This window comes from Diachasma alloeum, unplaced genomic scaffold (assembly GCF_001412515.2).
Source record: "Diachasma alloeum isolate Michigan unplaced genomic scaffold, Dall2.0 Dall_scaffold_00183, whole genome shotgun sequence".
Lineage (NCBI taxonomy): Eukaryota > Metazoa > Arthropoda > Insecta > Hymenoptera > Braconidae > Diachasma > Diachasma alloeum.
In genome coordinates this window covers 1,914,092-1,934,003 of record NW_021680349.1, presented here as the reverse complement: position 1 = coordinate 1,934,003, position 19,912 = coordinate 1,914,092, and the positions used below count along the sequence as shown (strand labels likewise).

Here is a 19,912-nt window from a genome sequence, read left to right as displayed (position 1 = left end):
ATAGATATTGATTTGATTTTTACAAGTGAAGAAAAATCAGGGTAAAAGTACTGATATAAAAAATAAATCCTTTGCCTCACATTCAGTCTTCATTAATATTAAATATTTCTTTCACTGTGAGATTTATTTCATCATTCACTTGATTAGATTATTGATCAACTGCACACGTGACTCTTCAACTACTCTGGTCATTAGTATTTTAAACACAACGGATGCACAAAATTGAAATGTACAGTTAGAAATAAAATGCATTCATTCATTCAGTCATTCCGTTGCCTATTTTTTTCCTTTATGCGAATAGTTAAGGAGTATTTACGATTTTTATTTTATGTTTTGCTGTACTAAATTAGCAATTCAAAACAGTAATTCGTTTTGAGTTTTGATTGCTCAATCGACATGTTTACACCACATTTCTGCAAACAATTTCCTTTCTTACATTTGTTTCGAATATTTCGAACATTGAAACGCTTGTGAGAAATATAATTTGACTCGATCAGAGTTTATGTAACAAGGTAGATAATGATTGAGTCTGATTTGAATGGAAGATACGATTACATTCACTTGAGTATTTCCCAGCGAGGAATTGACTATAAAAGTTGAATAAATTGAGAGTTTTATGTGTCCAGACTGGCCGCCAGACGCAGAGTGAGCGTTTTTGTTCTCAACGTGTTATTGTGACAAGTCCTTAAGGTTCTTTTCAGGCATAAGAACCCTTGAAGGTGTTTTCAGCTGACGACGAGTCGCACAGCGGACAAAATAACATACAATTTGTATAATATTGTTGAATTGAATGTTACACATTCATGGAAATCGTTATAATTAATGATTTTATGTGATATTCTTAAACTGCTGATAATTCAGTAGTGAAGTGATAAAAGCAGATAAGTCAATTTTGACTATTGACCGGTTTTCAATCAATATCTCGGAATCTAAGAGAGATAGCGAAATTTTCGCAATTACATTTGTTGTAGCACTGAATCGGCTCCACAAAAAAGGTTATAACAAAAATGTCGCTATCTCCTGTAGATTCCGAGATATTGATTGAAAACTGGTCAATAGTCAAAATTGACTCATATCCTTTTACCACTTCGCTACTGAATTCAATTTAATACTCAGTTGCGAAGGCACAAAGAAGATAAATAAATTTCTCAGTATGTTCATTAAATTTTCGTCCACCGATCTTTCTCACTTTTCGTGTTTCAATTTTGTTCGTTATTTAATTTAGCTATCTACCGTATTGTTTACATATCCCATAAATCCCCATTAATTTTCATTTTTAGTTTCCACTTCAATGAGAAATGAGGTGACAAGAGGCGCCGTGGCGTGGAGAGAGACCGAGGGATAATCGATTGAATGGATTCGAAGACACTCAGCCCTGTCTTCTCGGTCTATGTTTTCCCTTCTTCTCGTATACACCCGAGAGACACTCAATAAGTTTCAACCCACGTACCCGGTTAGACGTGTTCCAACACTATTCTGAAGAGGACACCTCCAGGGCCCCAAAGCAAGACAAATGGCAAAATATTCCGAATGGATTACGAATAGATACGCTGCGTGTACATTGATCGTAACACTGGGATAAAATGTAAAAATAAATGAAAGTATTTCCATTCAACTGAATAACATTTTCTTTCCAGTGGCCATCAGCATTTTTCTTTATTCCATTTTATCCATTTTGGTGGAAAAAGGAGGTGTAAACAAAGAGTGATTGATTTATCGTGCAGAAAAAAATTGTGTAAAATGTGATAAATTGAGACATGCAAACAATTGGGGTAGAATAAATCGTGTTTAATCATCAATATCTCTGGACCGAACAATGCGATTTGGATGAGTCAAGACTCATTTTGAAGGTTAAAAAAATATCTTGAAAATGAAATAAAAAATTTGAAATTCGGCTCGGCCGTTCTCGAATTATGGACAATTGAAGACGTTCCGCTTTAATTCACGCTGTTTTTACTGGAAATTTACCGACAGGGTTACGTCTATTTGACGGATAGTGTTGCAGGCAGTTTATACGAGACGATAAAACTCAAGACCTCGTATAACTGCATGGGCACACAAAACCCCAGGGGGGTTGTAGCAATTTTTTTTTTTTTTTTGAAAAATAGGCGAACAGAGGCCGTCAAGAGAGGCGTCGTACGCCTGAATACTTTTACTACCTAATCGATAAGACGAGTAATTCAATCGGTTCGCAGAAGCCAGACGTAAATGATAAGACTCGTAAAAATCTTGGTGTTCAGCGAGGCGCGCATGTGGGAAAACCTGGCTAGTTTACCTTCCAAAGAGCCCTGTTTTAGCCCCGTTTCGTGCCGAGATAAAAGGGGTATATGGGCACTCCCGCCACTACATGAGTATTGAGAAGCTTGTATAGTAATTGTGAGGTAGAGAAATTCTTGGAATACAAATTGACGGAAAATTGCTGGCGGGTGGCGCTGTAATGGGAATTTTCGGTTGAAACTGCATTGGATGAAAATACATAAAAATTAGTTGTCAGATACAACAATTGACCGAAATTTCGAAGCATTCATTTTGTTCGATTCTCATTGTTTTTCAATGTGAGAATTATTTTATTACGAAATTCATGATTTTTTGTTTAATTGGTAACAATTTGCAATTGTGTGTCTTTGAATTTTATTCATGTGGGCAGACCCATATATTAATTTTGACGTGTGACACAGTGTGTGTGGTAGTGCAAATAGCCACGGCGTTTTTTTCACTTGATTATCAAATAGTCAAAGATTGCAATTATTCAAGATGATAGCGGTGTTTCTAGGACGAACAAACGATGAACTAACGATTCCTTAGGAACAAATAAAAAAAGAGTTTGTTTTATTTGTTCCTCCTAAGCAATCGTTAATTCGTCGTCAAACAAATAAAACACTCTTTTTTATTTGTTCCTCCTGTGGAATCGTTAGTTCGTCGTTCCTTCGTCCTGAAAACACTACTATCATCTTGAATAACTGCCAGAATTTTATTTTCTCCGTGAAGCAACGCTTCACGGACTGAGTGACAAAATGATCGTCATTACTTGTAATGTGACATCACAACTTCGGCAAGCTCTCTCAGCTCCCTCATGAATCGTCACAAACTACTGAACCTCCTCTACCCTCCTCAATCGCGCGACGCAATATCCGAAATGCCCCCAACGTTTCTTATTTTAAGAACTCAGGATTCTTGATTTCAGTGACGTGGATGTCAACGACGTTGTACTGCACGGAGTGAAATTTTTTTAGAAAAATTCTAGTGCTAACACGGGAAAAGAGGCGCAGAGTAACGGCCAGGAAAACTTCCAGTGCCGGCACTAGAAATTTTATTGGGGTAAACGTGAATTTTTCCCCTTATTTCTGTGAAAATTTCACAGAAATCCCCAGAAATTTTACCAGAAATCCCAAGAAATTTTACCTTAACAGCACTAGAATTTTTCACAGCCGGTGGATTGTAATTCTTTCCAGTACTCGTACTAGAATTTTTCTAGAAAAATTCTCTCCGTCTGGCAGCCAGAATTATTTCTCCATGTGAATCTCTCATAACCTTTCTCCTCTAAAATTTTCGTCTCCCCCAAAAAAAGACGATTAACTTCTCAATTATTTTTTTGCTAATCACTCACCAGTGAAGCAAACCTCCAGAGGGAATCGAACCCGTAAAAAAAATACAGACATCTATGGAGTCGTGTTGATGTGGGAGCTACTCAAGGGGTAGAGTGGGCAAAAGTGGCGAAACGAAACGGGACCGATCGACAGTTTTGACGTTCCATTATTTTGCCCCAAAGTAAACGGGAGAAATCGTTATCGAGTTGAGGGGAGCGGGGGGAGGGAGGGGACAGGCATGGAAGGGAGCAGACTCGGCTAAAGGTGGGGTAGAGGGATGGAATATCCACTTAACGGCGAATCGACTGTTATTTCCTCTCTCCCTTGGTTTCCCACTACATCGAGGAGAATGAAGAGAGATGAAAAATAAAAGAGAATTACCATTCCGCTCGATGGGGCATAACTCGTGCGGTCGAAATGTGTGGACTTTCCGTTTGTCGGTTTTTTGGAAATGCCCTCTCTCTTTTTTTTGGGAAATGTGTCAGACAATGGCGTAAATACCCCCATTGAGGGTAAATAGAGGCTCTGTGGGATGTATCAGACCGGTGAGGGGAGTCAATACAAAAGAATTAGTTCAATAGAAGTAATAATACATTATACCAATTAATTGATGCTAAATACCCCGGTTTATTTTCAGGCGAGACTATTTATCGTTCAGTATATTTGATAATAATTCCAGTTACTTGAGTATAAATGCAACAATGTTGAAAATTTTTGGCTAAATTTTCCAGTAGTTTTTAATGGAATAACAACTTCAAAGGAATTTCAGGGGATTGAGTCATTGAAAATTCATATTTTCATACAATAAATCAACGGAAACTGTTAATTTCCTTTAAATTATTCCATGAAAGTTGACAGAACTCAAGAAAAAATCCTCAATTAAGTTAAAATTCACTGCAATTTGGTACTGAATATTAATATTCTGATTGAAAATTCAAATAAATTGAGCATATCTCGACTTCGTGCAGCTGTAAACTTGAAATTCCATTGAAATTTGAAATTTCAAGCTTCATTCGCCCCCTGCACCGAATAAACTGTCCATGAAATTTCGAATTTCTCCCAATTTCATCTCCTCTAAAAGTATTTTTCCACCACAATTCATGGACAATAGCCGCTATATGCTGGTATTTAAATGGCTCCCAGTTCTTCGGCTTTAATGTGCCACGCGTCGACCCTGAAGCGCACATGCTCACCCCCTTCCACCGCCCCTCTTCGCTCTGTGGCTCCTGCCTGTGATTGTCCGGGCGCAACTGGCGCATCTGTGTACAAAGACTTACGTGCCGACCCGTACCAAGGCACCTTCGCATTGCCCTTCCCCCCGCTTGCCCACCTCACTGAGAAAACGACACTAGAAATTGCGGACTACGGGCGATACCCGTTTAAAGTTCAACTTATATTGGACTCCCAATGGTTATGACCGTAGGTTAATTTCGATTTAGAGTTGAGGGAGCATTAATAAACATGTTCCAGACAGTTTTAAAGTTCAATATTTATCGGGACCATGAAATAAAGAACTCGATGGGAGAATAAAAATACGTAGAACATTCTTGTTGAAAATGCTGGAATTCACAGTTGAAAAAAAATTGGAATTTCAAATTTGGAATTGACAATTTCACAAAAATGGAATTCACCAATGCATTTTCAATCGAAACAGGTTTGGAACATGATTTTTATTAATTTCTATGGAAAAAATGAACTGAAATTGACAAGTTTCATTGATTTTTCTCATTAAATTAGCAAAATTTCATTAAAAATTCTTCAACATTGTAAGAAATGAAAAATAATAATGAGAAAATTGCAATTACAAAAAGAAAAGGCATTGAAAAAAGTATGTTTCGACACAAAGTGAAATAAGAATTTAATTCCATTCAATTCGAATTATAACAAAAAACATTTGAAATTTCAAATGTCACTGAAAATTCCGATTGAATTCATAATTTTTGAGCAGCAGAAATACGTGGATTCTCCTATTCACTTGCATTTTCAATTGAAGCAAATTTGGACTATGATTTCTATTAATTTCAATGGAACAAATGAACTGAAATTGACAGGTTTCATTGATTTTTCTCATTAAATTAGCAAAATTTAATTGAAATTTTTGTAATAGTGGAAGAAATAAAAAATTATCATGAGAAAATACCAATTACAAAAGCGGGCATTACATTGAAACAAACCATTCCATTTAAACTGAAATGCGAATTTAAAAAATTCCAAAATGAAATAATACGATCAATTTTTAACGTCTCCCCTCGCCTAATAACCCCAAATGAATGATAATAAAATTTCCTCTCAAGACCGAATAATAGCCCGCATAAATCATGTTCCAAGAAAACACTCATACCGCACAAGAACTAATTAGATAATTACTCGCAATTCACGAAGAACAAAAGGAATAGAGAGAGGGCCCCTCCTCCGGACTCTACCCTTTAACAAACTATATCCCAAAGGATTCTGCTCGTTGGGCAACGTTAGAATGAGTATTCTGGGCTGAAGTAGTCCGAGAGAATCGTCGAGTTAACTCGGTTACACGCCTATCAGGGCTAATCGACCGACCATCTAACGTATACCATCTTTCTCACTTTAACCAAATCATTTCAGCTCGTTTTTTTAAATCCTTTTCATCGCATTCTATTTGGGCTCTCTCCCATGGTTTCGGGAGGAATGAATCAACTTGGGGTCTGCGTCAATGTACATCAATCTACGAGATTTATTGCAAAAGGTTAGACTCCATAAATGGAGATGGAGCCGAGTGAAATTCAGCTGCAATTTTAGTTTTCAACGGTAGGGGACAATTTTATTCTCTTCCGTTTGATCATTTCAATAATCATCTCTCTTCGTGAGAAAATAATACTTGCGAACGTGAAAACCACTTCATATTACACCTGTTTTCACGATTAAACGATAACGAATTATGACGTCCATACGAATTTTTTCGATTTTACAGCGCGTTTTTTTTTTCATGATTTGGAAATCAGATTAAATACGCTTGCGCCTCCACATTTTGAGGTACCAATTGGAGAAAATTATCCCAACAATCCCCTTCTCCGGGGTCCATGCACTATTGCATTCCTCTTCTACTGATACCTAATATTCTTATTAATAATTAAATATAACATCTGAGTGTTATCATGAAAATCATAAAATTTCAAAATTCACAGAAAATTCAATGACATCCCAAAATTTTGAGCAGTAGTGAAATGAGAATTTCTTAACGTATTTGAATTTTCAATGAAAACACGAATATTCGGTCTGAAATTACACCGAATTTTCAATTAACTGAGTATTAAAGAATATATTCACCGGAATTTTACTGATTTCTATCAATTTCCAGGGAATAATTGAACTTTTTCTAAAATTTTATAGTACATAGTTTCTGCGAGTCAACTCTACAAAAATGGAAATTTCGTGAAATCATTTCTTATTTGATTCAAACAATTAATTAACAAGTAATCTCTTATGTGATTCAAACAGTGGCCTTTATCAATAACATATGAGGATAGAAACCCCCAATAACTTATGAAAACGCAATAAATTAAATCATTCAGAATTTTATTCGGAAAACCATAGGGACTGACTTTGGGCTGATATTGTCTTGGGATTACACCTCAACTCCTCTCCTCCTGTTTCAAAAGAAATGAATCAACTCACAAAAGAGAGGGGTCTGTGTCAATGTACATCAATCTACTAGATTTATGGCTAACGGGTAGACTCAATAAACGCGTATGGTCCCAACTGTCCTTCTCCCGTTCCTCTCCATCTCTCCCTTTCTCTCTCTCGCTTCATTCGCATTTAATTCATCAAACGTGCAAACTCCAAACTCGGTTTTACGACGCTCGAAAGTCGTGGGAAAAAAAATACCAAAAGCTGAATCGGTGCGAGAACGACTCGTCGGTGACTGAATAGGGGGGAAGGGGAGTCCATACACTTCATCAAATACACCAAATCCCGGGTAAACACATTTGGATGATTAATAGTGGATTTTTCGGATGACTACAATTACGAGCAAAAAAACCATCTCCAGTTTGCGAAGATTGGACGAAGCCCTGAAGCCCGCGGATTACGTTACGCAGTTACGTCACTCTGGTATCATTAGATGTGATGTTTTAATATTAGTGCTGTGTAAAATGTTAATTACAACGGCATTTTTAATTATGATATGAATATGAATTTTTGAAATGAAATTTCGCGCGAGGCGGAGGAGTAAATGAGAGGTGCTTCTATTTCCGGTGGCTAATGGGGGTTTAGGATTGTTTCATTCAGAATAAATTTTTTATTCATGTTTAAGATTGAGAAAAATGACTAGTTTTTAAAAATATTCAGTAATGAGTGCAACGTTTTCAATTTTCATTGAAATTTTCGTTAAATTGAATGAATTTTCAGCAATAGAATTTCATGAAAATCTATTGTGAAATGTTTTTTTGAATTTTGATGTGAAATTTCAAATGAAATTTTAGGGTTTTTTGGAAAAAATAAGGGAAACTGTAAATTTTAGTTCTTCAAGTCCATAAAAATTGGTTGAAATCAGAAAATTCAGTGAATATGTCCGAGAATTTTCCGTTAATTGAAAATTTATGTAAGCAATGAAATTCTCGCTCTTCTGCTACTCAAAAATTTAGAATTCCATTGAATTTCCGGGGAAATTTGAAATTCCATGATTGTTTCCCTGCCAAAGAAAATTCAATATCGATCCAATTCCCGATAAAATTCCAATTTTTCCTAACAGTACGCATTAAAAATAATGAAACTATAAAAAACCATGAAGAGGGAAAGGAAAATATAATTTTTTTGCATTCAACAAAAACCTCCCCGTTTGAAATATCCATTGAATTTTCGTAAAATGAAATCAATATTCATATCCATTTTGAAACATTTACTTGAACTTTCCAGTGAACCTTATAACTATTATACTCGCTCTCTAGTTAATACTTGAACTATTATTAATCACTTAATCCATAAATGTATTGAATCGAACACACAAGCGATATCAACCTTTGCAATTTCTCTAAATCTGTTCCCCTGTATAACTGAATACGTTTGTAAGGAATTATCATGGTTGTAAATTCATACAAAATCACTGCATTCTTACTGCCGAATAAACAGTAAGGTTTAACCGCAGAAAAGATCCCGCATCAAAAAAATTCCCTCAATCATTCTCCCACCGAATTGTATCCAAAATAATGAAATCACCAGCGAAGCAAGAAGAATAAAGAAAATAATTTCTCCTCCACTCAATATGCATCCAATGTGTGAATCAATTACGGTGTAAATTCTCAACGACTGTGGCCCAATGTGCAGTAGAGAATAAAGGAGCAGTGGGTGGAGGTTGAAGCCAGTATTTGAATTAGCATTTTCGTTGTCTTGTCCATCATCTCGGTCGCCGTCTCTCATTTCCACATGGATCGGTACCCACCGGCGCTTTCTCCACCCCCGGTGTGTACAACCCCCGGTGGCGTGAGTGTGCGCGACGTGCACAGAGTGAGTACCGGTGAGTGTACCCACCGAATGAGGAAGAGAGAGACATTGGAGGAGGGGGCAAGAGGAATGGGTGAGGACCAGGAACGATATTAGCGATTCCACTGGCGTCCCGACGGCCCTTGCTCACTCCCTCTGTCTCTCTCCCTTTCCTCTTTGCCACCCGCACCCATCCCATTGGTCTCATACACCGCACATACACCCTGTCTGTATTTCCCGTCTCTGGATCCTCTCTTCCGTCATCCCAAAAGCATCTCACGAGCTTTAACCCTCCCTCAACCTATTCCCATTTTCGTATAGAAAAAAAAAATTAAAGAAGAATTTATTTGCATATTTTTGCATTTTTGGATTATGTTGAGCATTTTCGGAATACGTTTGAGGGTGAGGGAAGTCTGGAAAAAAGCTATTCGCGTGAAACTCTGGACAAGTTTGTCGATGTTTTAAAGAAAAAACTGGAAAAATAGAGTAGAATATGGTGAAACGGAATTGTCAAGCGGTGATTAAAAAATCGTTGTCACTTTTGTAGACATTCTTGTTCATTTCCTATGTCTTATCTTTCGACTCATCATTTTGATAAACACAATGTTCACCGATGATTCAAGCAATGTCTGAATCACAACTAGGAAATGAGAGAGTTAATCGAGGGAATATACCTTGAGAATTCAATTAACGTGAACACATGAAAAAATTGATGTTGAATGTGACAGTTTTCATGAATTTATTCAATTCAATTAATTCGAATTTTTAATTTTGGAATTTTTAATTCCATTGGAAGACAATTCATGAATGAATTTGTAAAGGAATTGAGGTTTTTCATGCTGAAAAAATGTAAATAACTCTCCAGTGCTCAGCAGAATTACCAAACAATAATTTGAAAGAAAAAGAAAACATACTTTACACACATTCATTTTCATTTATCCATCCTTCAACTTTTGATTTTTATAAATAAGAAATATTCACCAATGATTAATTACAAAACTACAAAATGGCGGAATTAAATGGAATAATAAACGGAATAATTAAACGAAAATAGATGAAAAATTTGTTGTTAAATTGACAATTCCCATGAATTTATTATCCAATTATTATTTCCTGGCAATATAAATTCTTTCTTCAATTCAATGAATGCGAATTTTCAATTTTGTGATTTTGAATTCCATTTAAATTCAATTCTTCAATGAAATTGTCGAGGAATTAAGATTTTTAATGCTGAAAAAAATGTAGATATTCCGAGATAATTCTGCATGGTTCAACAATCTAAAGAAAAGCAAACACATCACCACATCACACACATTCCTCTCCATTTCCTTATCCCATCACTCAACCCCCGATTTTTATAAATAAAAAATGTTTACCGATGATTCACTCAATGCCTGAATCACTGCTCGGAAATGGGTGAGTTAAACCGAGTGAAAATACTTCGAGAATACTCCTCCAAATGTCTAATTTATTCTCCGAAGGGGTCGAACAGTGTCTTTCCGGCATTTTATGACGCCAGTTAAAGTCACTTGATCGAGATACAATGAGATGAATTTGATGGACACGTGTGTGTATATGATCCAAGGGAGAAATGCACAGGAGAAATGGCCCAGTACAGGGACGAAGGATCAAACTATACTGTGCCATTAAAATCCCGTGGTCAGAGCTTCTCATTGTCAGTTCAACGTCATTAGGGCTCCCTTGGTGCATACACACTGTGGGAGATGCTGAGGAAGCCCTGTGTACACGTCGTGTCCTTTATGAATTGCCATCAGACACTGGCCGGGAAGAGCGCAATTAATAATGAACCGTGGTATACCCCCTCGATGATGTATGCCATCTCTTGTCTTCCCAACCCCTCCCACCGTTCCGAAAATGAAAATGAAAAAAAAAAATCTAAAAAAGAGAAAAATGTGAACAGAGAATTATCGTTCTATTAGAAAATAAATAAAACTAACGAAACGAATTCCAATTACTGTCGTACGCAAGGGTTTGTTTTGTTGTTGTGAGACTCAAATTTCATTTGGAATTAATTTAAAGGAAAAAAAGTTGAATTTTTTTTATTGAAAAAGAAAATGACACAATTAAAGAGCGATTTTTTTTAATTTTCCACTTGATGATTTTTCATATTTTTTTCGTATTTTCAGTCTCCAGAGATTCACAATTTCCATTCCAATTCTCTAGTTTCCGGTGGAAAACCGAGTATCTGAAATTTCCCGTGAGACTTTTCCTGGCTCTCACTTCTCATCCATTTCTCCTAGAATAAACTCGCATGGATGTACAGCTTCGGATAAAGTGTAAAAAGATATTCGAAAAATCGTTGAATCATGTTTTAATTACATTCATATTAAATATTAATTTTGTAATTAAAATTGATCTTTGAAACGATGTCAGTTCCATTCAATACACTGCGAGGGAACTCAAACATGATTTTTCATTGAATATTCCGAAAATTGAGTGATCGGCCAATGAAAACATGAATAAAAACCCTATCAATGTCAAAAATTCAATATTTTCTCCTCCAAATTTCCGACAAACACTAAAACAATCACTAATAATTATGAATTATCAACCATGATTACTGTTAATTCATGATTACTAATAATACATCTTTGACGGTTAAAATTTCATTAGAAATGATCTAACAACACAGACTACCTCTAAAGTGAATAAAAATTCCGTAAAACCTCCCAACCACATTGAAACCAGTCTCTTCCCCCCCCNCCCCCCCCCCCCCCGCCCCCCTAACCAGACTCAAGAGAAATTTACGCTCATGTTTTATCGGTCGAGTGAATTTGTTTCGGACGACGCGAAACAAATCGTCGACGTTATGCTCAACGTCGGACGCAAATCGTTTTCCCCCGGTAAGATTATGTGCCTATCTCCACCGTACACTCTTCAGTTTCTTATTCACCGCTGCCAACCCCTCGCTCTCCTCAAGCAAATAAGGGGTGGGGTCCCCAAAAAATAAAGACAACCACGAGAGCGTGCGAGTGAGACGAAAAAAGTGCCAGAGGCACCGCATGTGTGAGAAATCCAAGGTGGCCGTTTAGTTTTCGTACACCGATTCAAAAAGGTTATCCCCTAAATCGATCCTTCAACCCTCCCCCCAACCATATATCCACTCCACTGTATAACGCCGTTTATACTCATCCCTCAGCCCTCTATATCTCCGCCATAACACACGGCTGTAGCTGAAAAAAAAAGGGTCCGTATACTACCACCTTAGTACACCAAAAACCCCCTTCACTCGATCTACTTATCTCGAGAAAGGAGAACGCAGATAAGTTTAAACGAGAGAACAAAAACCGGAAAACCCAATAACGTAAATCTTGGATAATGGGCGACTGCTGGGGGGCATTTCCTCCAAACTCTCCCCCCCCCTCCCCTCCCGGCCCGCACAGGTCTCCAACCCACCCCAGAAACCAGCATTTCAGTCGCTTTTGCTATTTCGAATTGACATGAGATTGTTATTCAAGATGTGATCGATGGCCCCGTTACCAACTTTAATGTACCTCAATGTTTTTATCATCATAATGTTTTTTTATGCGGTGGCATCCACTCACAGACAAATGGATTCCATTTTCGGATTTATTGTTACTGGATTTTTTTTTGAAGAGAGTTGTCCTCAATTTTGAAAGTTTGAGGGGAGGATTTACGAGAGTTTATGAAAGCTATTTTGGGGGTTTATTATTTTGGTGTTTCTCACTGGGGGGGTGGAGGTGATATTTTTTTTGTAATGGGTGTTTCATTGAATATTGACAGTTTAGAACTCATGAAATATCTGTAATGAGCTTGACACTGGCTTTTTTATCAATTTCAGGCGCAGTATTTTCATGAGTTCATTAAATTTTTAGCATTTGTAATTGACGGGGAGAAGTGCTTCATCAGTTGTTTTATGCAAAATTATTGTTAAATATGTTTACTGATTTATTACTTCTGCTTGAAGAAAAGGAATAGTTAATACAATTTTTTTTTTCAATGAAAATCTTGTTAAAAGACGGAGCTGTCCTCAATTTTTAAAGTTTGATGAAGACATCATTCTATTTTAAAACGGGAAATTCATGGAATATTGAAAGTTAAGAAGTCGTTAAATATTTGCAATTAGTATGGCACTGGTTTTTTTATGAATTCCCGACGCTCCATTCTCATGACTTTATTCAATTTTCAACACTTGCACTCTGCTAGGATAACAAGAGCTTCAACAGTGGTGCGTTATTCAAGACGATTGTTAATAATGTCAACAATTCAGGAAATTAACATGTGCATTTATTCTCAACTTCCTCTCATTATTGAAATAAATAATTCCATAAATTATTAAATAAACCAAAGATTTATTAGACGTTAAATTCTACAATTTCCGAATTAATTTCTTTCTCTATCAAGTGAAATAAATGTTATTCTTACAAAAAAAAGAAAACTCAAGTGAACATTACGTTAAATTATCAGCGAACGCAGAATTACATCTGCCAATCCCAGAATTCCCCTGAATCCTCGCCTACTCCCAACAAAAAAAAAATTTTCACTTGCAACATTTTAAAAACAATAAATAATTCCCACCACCCGACCAAAAATCCTCCATTAACCCAACATATCCCCCATCGAGTGCAATTTTTCTTGTGAAAAATCTCGTTAGAGGAAAAAATTAGCCCAACACAAGAGACCAGATGGCGCCCACTGGGCAGTAATTTCTCTCAGTACAATTTTTTTCATTCCTACCTCTACACATGAAGTGAACCTAATAATCTCCACAGGTAAGTGGTATACCTCAACAGACTGAGCACACTGTCCTCAATGAATGGGGGTATGACTGCTCCGCAGAGGGTTGAGGTAGATATAGAGAACAGGATGAATGAAATCTTTGGACAGAGGCGGACGCAGCAGAGTGCTGCGAATATGCGGTTCTCTTCTAAAGAAGCGGAAGAAAAAAACCGTGAAAAACCTCGTGAGGGATGAGATAAGAGGGTTTACCCGGTGCACACGGGGTCCCTGGCAGGACTAAAAACTCTGGTGGCGCTTCTTTTCTCTCATCTGTACACCCCCCCTCCCCTCCACCCCCCTCCCACTGCCCACCGCCACTCTTTTCTCTTTCACCTCTCAAAGGAAAACGAATAAAAAAAAAGAGAAATAAAAGAGAATGAAGAAAAAAAGAATGAAAAACCGAAGGAAAAAATAAAAATAAAATAAAGAATAAGAGAAAACTCCGTCACGTCCTCGGGCAAAAGGATTCCCAAAGAGGCAGCGTGTTGAATCGGAACGTCGTTTGCACGAGAAGAAAAGACTGAAAAAGGAACTTTAACAAAATTTTCGAGTGAAGAAATTTGAGAAAAAGAGGTGAAAAAAAAATTGAGCAAATAGAGCGAGAATTTTTCACCCGTGATAGACATGGGGTAAGTGGGGTGGTAGTGAAGAGAAGACTAATTTTTTTGCCGAGGAATTTTCATGCTCAGGATCCACGTGTTCGGCTGACGCACACGCAAGAATTGCGGAGAGGCCAAAATTTCAGCCCCGAAGCGAGACGTCGACCCCATTTCACATTTGTATTGCCCTGAAGGGGGNGGGGGGGGGGGGGGGGGGGAGAGAGAGAAATCCATCCACTTTTCCCTTCGGGCTTCGGAGAAACATCCAGACATGTGTGGGGATTATCAACAGACCCTTAACTTTCAACTTCTGGTTGTGACGTAAAGAAAATATTCATATGCTTTCCTGCTTTGATGGAGTTTCTTAATTGAATTTTGGAGGAGATGGGTGGATTTGAGGAATGTCATTGAGTTGATGTGTTTCAGGAAAGAGTTTCAGTGTTTTCAGTTGTGTTGAAGAATATTTTTGTTGTTTGTCAAATATTTTGACGAGTCTCGAAATTTAATTCAGAATAAAAAGTTTATCTCGAATGAGGCAATAGGTAGGAATCCCAGAAGAAGATTTTTGAAGAGAAGTTTATGCATAACGCAGAGAAAATATTTTTCATCTAATTACATAATTTTTTAATAATTATAAATATTCATAATTATCCTGAGGTATGTTTTCGTTGTTTGTCAAATATTTTTACGAGTCGCCAAATTTAATTCAGAATAAAATGTTTATTTCAAACGACGCAATTGATAATTATTAAATCGAGATGAATATAGGAATTTTTGAAGAATTTTTCAAGAGAAGTAAATATACAACAGAGATTTGAAGAGAGGTTAATGCATAATAGAGAAAATATTTATATTCCTGTTCCGATTGAGTTTTTCAATTGATTTTCGGTACACATGGATAACTAAAAGAAATTGTTCATCGTTTAATGGATAAAATGGTGAATTTCTGTTCTAATTAATTTCCTCAATTAAATCCCTCAACAGTGACTGTAGTAATCACGTGGGGAGTGTGTTGCTCCGGCGGTCATCCAAGCTAAGCAGCGTTTAGTCTGCCCAGTACTTGGCTGGGTGTCCGCTTGGGCACACCTAACCGCGTGGACTCCAGTCGCTGGGCACGAATGTCGAGAGCCACTGTGCCCATTGGTCACAGTAACTCAATGGGCACAGTGGAATCCCTGCATTATCGGCCGGCTGCACGACTGAGGTTTTCCATGGTTTCCCTGGCAGTCCAATCCCGAATGGGGTGCAGTTGGGGATAAAGTAAGTCGGCCCATGGTAACGCAGATAGGGAAGGGAACAAAATGTAAAAACCCGAGAGGATATACATTTGGAACCAAAAATAAATCCCTCAACATAAAGAAATTGAGGAATACCTCATAATTTCCATCTCAAATACCACCAAATACCACCTCAAAATTTTTTCTTATTTAATGTCAAAAGATCTTTCATCTAGCCCACGAAATGTCACACATTTTCCTTCCAAACTCTCCTTCAGAGATGCCAGTCTCGCAATCTCCAATAATTTTCTCCAAAGTATGCAGAAAATCGTCGAATTAATTTTCTCAACAACGATAATAGAAAATCAGTTCGAAATTTCACGGATATCCGCAGCCTACAGGCACCGTGATATAGGGCTATCCCCCGCACAACCGGGGCCATCAAGTATTGTATAAAAATGACTCACCGTTAGCGAGGGGTAGAAGAGCCAGTAGCAGAAGCACCAGGGTCCTCCCTCTCTGACACGCCAGTCCCTGCATCCTGAAAAACCCACACAATACATTTATATCAATGTCATAAACAACCGCATAAAATCGTAACACATTGAACTCAGGGAAAAACTGGGTGTAGGAAAATAAATATAGCACGTGAAATGGGTGAGGAGCCACTCGTAATAATACATTTCAGTATTTTGACACTGGCCTGTCTAGTTTTCTTTTGTTGTGGTAGGAGAGGAGAAAGAAATGGAATTGCTGGGCAAATTCTTCACGCTCATGCAATGCTTGTAGGACCACCTGAGAAGCAGGGGGTGGCGAGAGAGGGGGGAGAGGGGGAGCATTGCGTGCACGAATTTGAGCTGACAGGTGATCGGATGAAATTAGACGCTTGCGATATACGTCAAAGAATAATTGTGTGATTAAATGAAATGATAAGATAAGTGTAACTTGTATTATTTTTTGGTTTGTGAGGCGGTGGAAAACAAACCTTATCGGTTAATCATTTTGATCTGGGAAAAATCACCTAAATGGGGACATTTCCTGTAATTATTCCTATTTTATTCGGCGATTTACGTCAAATTACGCGGAAATTCGAAGAAAAATCTTGTAAATTCTTGTTTTTTATAATTGAAAAAATTATTGAAAAATGATAAATTCAAAACACTGAGGCGACTTTGCAGTTGAGGAAAATGAGATTATGCGGTTTTGGTATCAATAAGAGCATTATGTTTTAAATAAATAGGGAGATGAGTAAATGATCTTAAGCGATGAGCCTCCTCATTCTTAGCACTCGAGCGGACATTTTGAGTTTTTAAAAGTTATTTTTATTAAATTACCGGAAATGTTGTATTAGTTTTTATTCATGTTTTTTAATCTCAAAATAATATTGCAGACATGAAAAAACGTTTAACATTCATTTATCTCCGACAAAAGGTTGAAATACCCTCCAGAAAAGGTAACCCACCGCTGAGGAGAGGTTGATTTTCCCTCACAGTTTTTGTGTCTTCAAGATGAAACTTCCCATCGGTATAAAAACATCTAACCACCTGTTTCCCACTGTTTTTCATCCTCCCTCTTCCCAAAACCCCAAAAACCCCCGTGAATTTTCCACCTGCATCTCCCTAATGTTAAACGTCACCCACATTTAAAGATGTTTGGCTGAAATTCAAGGGAATTTCGTCTTTGAAAGCTCACAATGTCAGACAAGAAATTAATCAAAATGAAGTTTCAAGCCTGAAATCTGGAAAATTCAAGAAATTTGGGAAATTTTCATCTTTCGACAAAATTTTCGGCTGTTAAAAAAATTTGAAATTTCATTGAATTTTTATGGCAATGTAAAAATAACAATTTTTACATAAATTAAAGTCACGTCATTCCACCAAACTGTCCCAAAAATTTCAATTTTCATCCAACAGCGCATTAAAGTACTATATCCCCATCAGTCGTTGAATATAGTGAGAAAAAAAAACGTAAAATTTCCGAAAAAAAAGTTATTCACCATTGATAATTTATTCCATGAATGCTAGCTTTGACGGGAGTAAAAAATTAAGGCACTGTCTATTCACACGCTCCACAGTAACTCTGACCGTGGATATACGGGACGTTTTCCCGTGGATTCAAGGTAGTTTCTACCGTGGATATACGGGAGATCGTGGACCCTCAACTTTTACTTCTCAAATTAAATCTAGACAATAAATTAGACACATCGAATCAATTGCCAGAGTTGAAAACCAGAGTTCATAGCAGAGATGTCAGACAAGATGTGAGAGAGAATCTACGGTGAATCCACGGTAAAATTTACCGTGCGAATAGACACTGCCAAAAAAAATCCATGAAATTCTTTACAATTATTTTCGTATTAGACATTAATTTTTAATTAATTTTTTTCCCTCTAACCGCAAAATATTCACTTCCTCATGAAACTCTGCGTTATTTTGGCATTTCTAAATTAATTATTATCAATAATACGAGACATTTAATTGAGCACGAACTCAACTAGAATGTTTTTATTCACATCAACTTCCGTTTAAAATTTATTTCACATTTTCCTCTTCAAAATTCAACTTACGTATATTCTACTTCAGACATCTATCGAGCAACTACGTATTGTGGTCAAACAGTGTTATCGGTCATTCCTCGACGGGGGATCAGTGTGTGTTCCACGAAGCGGGAGGAACAGAGAATTGAGGACAAGGTGTTTTGACCACTGATACCACGTACCTCCCAAAGATTCAGATTATTCGAGCCACCATACCGCCGAGTGGAGCTCAGGCGCTCGAACAATTGCTCGAGGAATTTCTCACAAAAAAAACCTCCCAATCGCATTACCTCAATCGAAATTAATTGAAAAATTCCCGGAGTAATTAATTCCTATAATGAGTGTGTTCTTTCATGATAAAGAAGGGGGAGGGGAAGCCACATGGATGTAGGAAAAATAAATTAAATTCTGTATTCCAAGTGGAGAATGTCGCTGGGATGAATTCCCTTGGGGTAATGGGTCTCTCTATTTGAGCTTGAAAAATACTCATCATCCACGGGAATGACCTTCTCTCACCGACGTTATCGCAGTACCTTCACTTCTTCTGCATATAACCCACAACTCCACACTCTCCTCTATTCATTCATTTCTTTTTCCTTCATTCCCGCTATTTTTTTAACCCCCTCCCCTACCCGCCCTTAAGCCTCTGTCTCTGTCTCTCTTTCACCGGTGTCGTCTACTCGGCGGCCCATCAGTCTTCCATTCTACGCGGACGGCAAAGACAGATATATTTCCCCGGGAGAATGTCCAACGTGTGCTTGATGCATATCTCTGATATTTTTTTTTATTTTTCTCCTCACGTTTTTTCGCCACTTGCATTCGGCGATTTTTTTTTGCTCTTTTCGAAGGCGGAGGGGAGGAAAAAAAATATTCTCGTTAAATGGAGAATGACGATAAGAGTTTTAAGAAATATGAGAGTGTCATCACCACTGTAAAAACGAGGGTATTTTATACGTCTTAGTTTAAGACATTAGACATGACAATGTGGCTTATCGGCTGGCTTCATGATCAGTGAAATTACGAATAGCTTAAAAAGACGTTTTCTCCGCTGGAAAACAAGAAGTTTGATGGACGAGATTTTATCAAGTCTTGAAATACAAGTCGCAAAATTTAATACTTTTTTTTCTGTCCGAATTCAAGACATGTGCAAACGATACGAAGGATATACCATTAGGATAAAACAAATGGATGGATTGTTAAACAGTAAGTTAGTTCTAAATAATATGTAACCTGTGGGAATGTAAAAGGTTCATACATTCTATGCAATAGAAATCTATCATCATCATTAATGATAAAAAAATGAATGAAGTATTGAATGAAGAAAAAGCAAATGAGACAGCATAGACTCGAATTGGTTGACACAAGCGTCTTAAAAAAGTGAAAAGAGTGTCTGAATTTCCGGTACTAGTTTTTCCACTCCCCACGACTGAAAAAAAATGTCATATAATTTGTTCTCCTTTAATAAACAGCTGAATTCATCGAAAATGCATCAAAAATGCATTTTTCATGATTTTTTTCACCTGATGTTTGAAGCAATACGGAAAGACATCAAGACCGAATCCCTTGGATTTACCATCGGAATTGGGGAATTCGGTGGGCGTAAAGATTGGCAGGATTCTCAAGAGACATTCGCGGGTACCCGATCGATCATCAAAAGCACGTGGACGTAATATCGACGAGCTGCTGGACACGAACGCGTTAAAATTCCATCGAGTCTCATATCTCGTCTCTCGGTTCGAGTTTTCTCCGGTCACTTCTCTC

At 37.3% G+C, this 19,912-nt stretch overlaps 1 protein-coding gene across 1 annotated transcript in view; it reads right to left on the bottom strand.

Annotated features, from left to right (window-relative positions):
* The window catches only part of LOC107047922, a 218,519-nt gene that overhangs the window by 171,006 nt on the left and 27,601 nt on the right, over positions 1 to 19,912 (bottom strand). Inside the window, exon 2 of the mRNA XM_015270851.1 lies at positions 16,083 to 16,156. Coding sequence (XP_015126337.1) covers positions 16,083 to 16,155 — 73 coding nt within the window. The 5' untranslated portion in view covers position 16,156. The remainder of the gene's footprint in view (positions 1 to 16,082; positions 16,157 to 19,912) is intronic.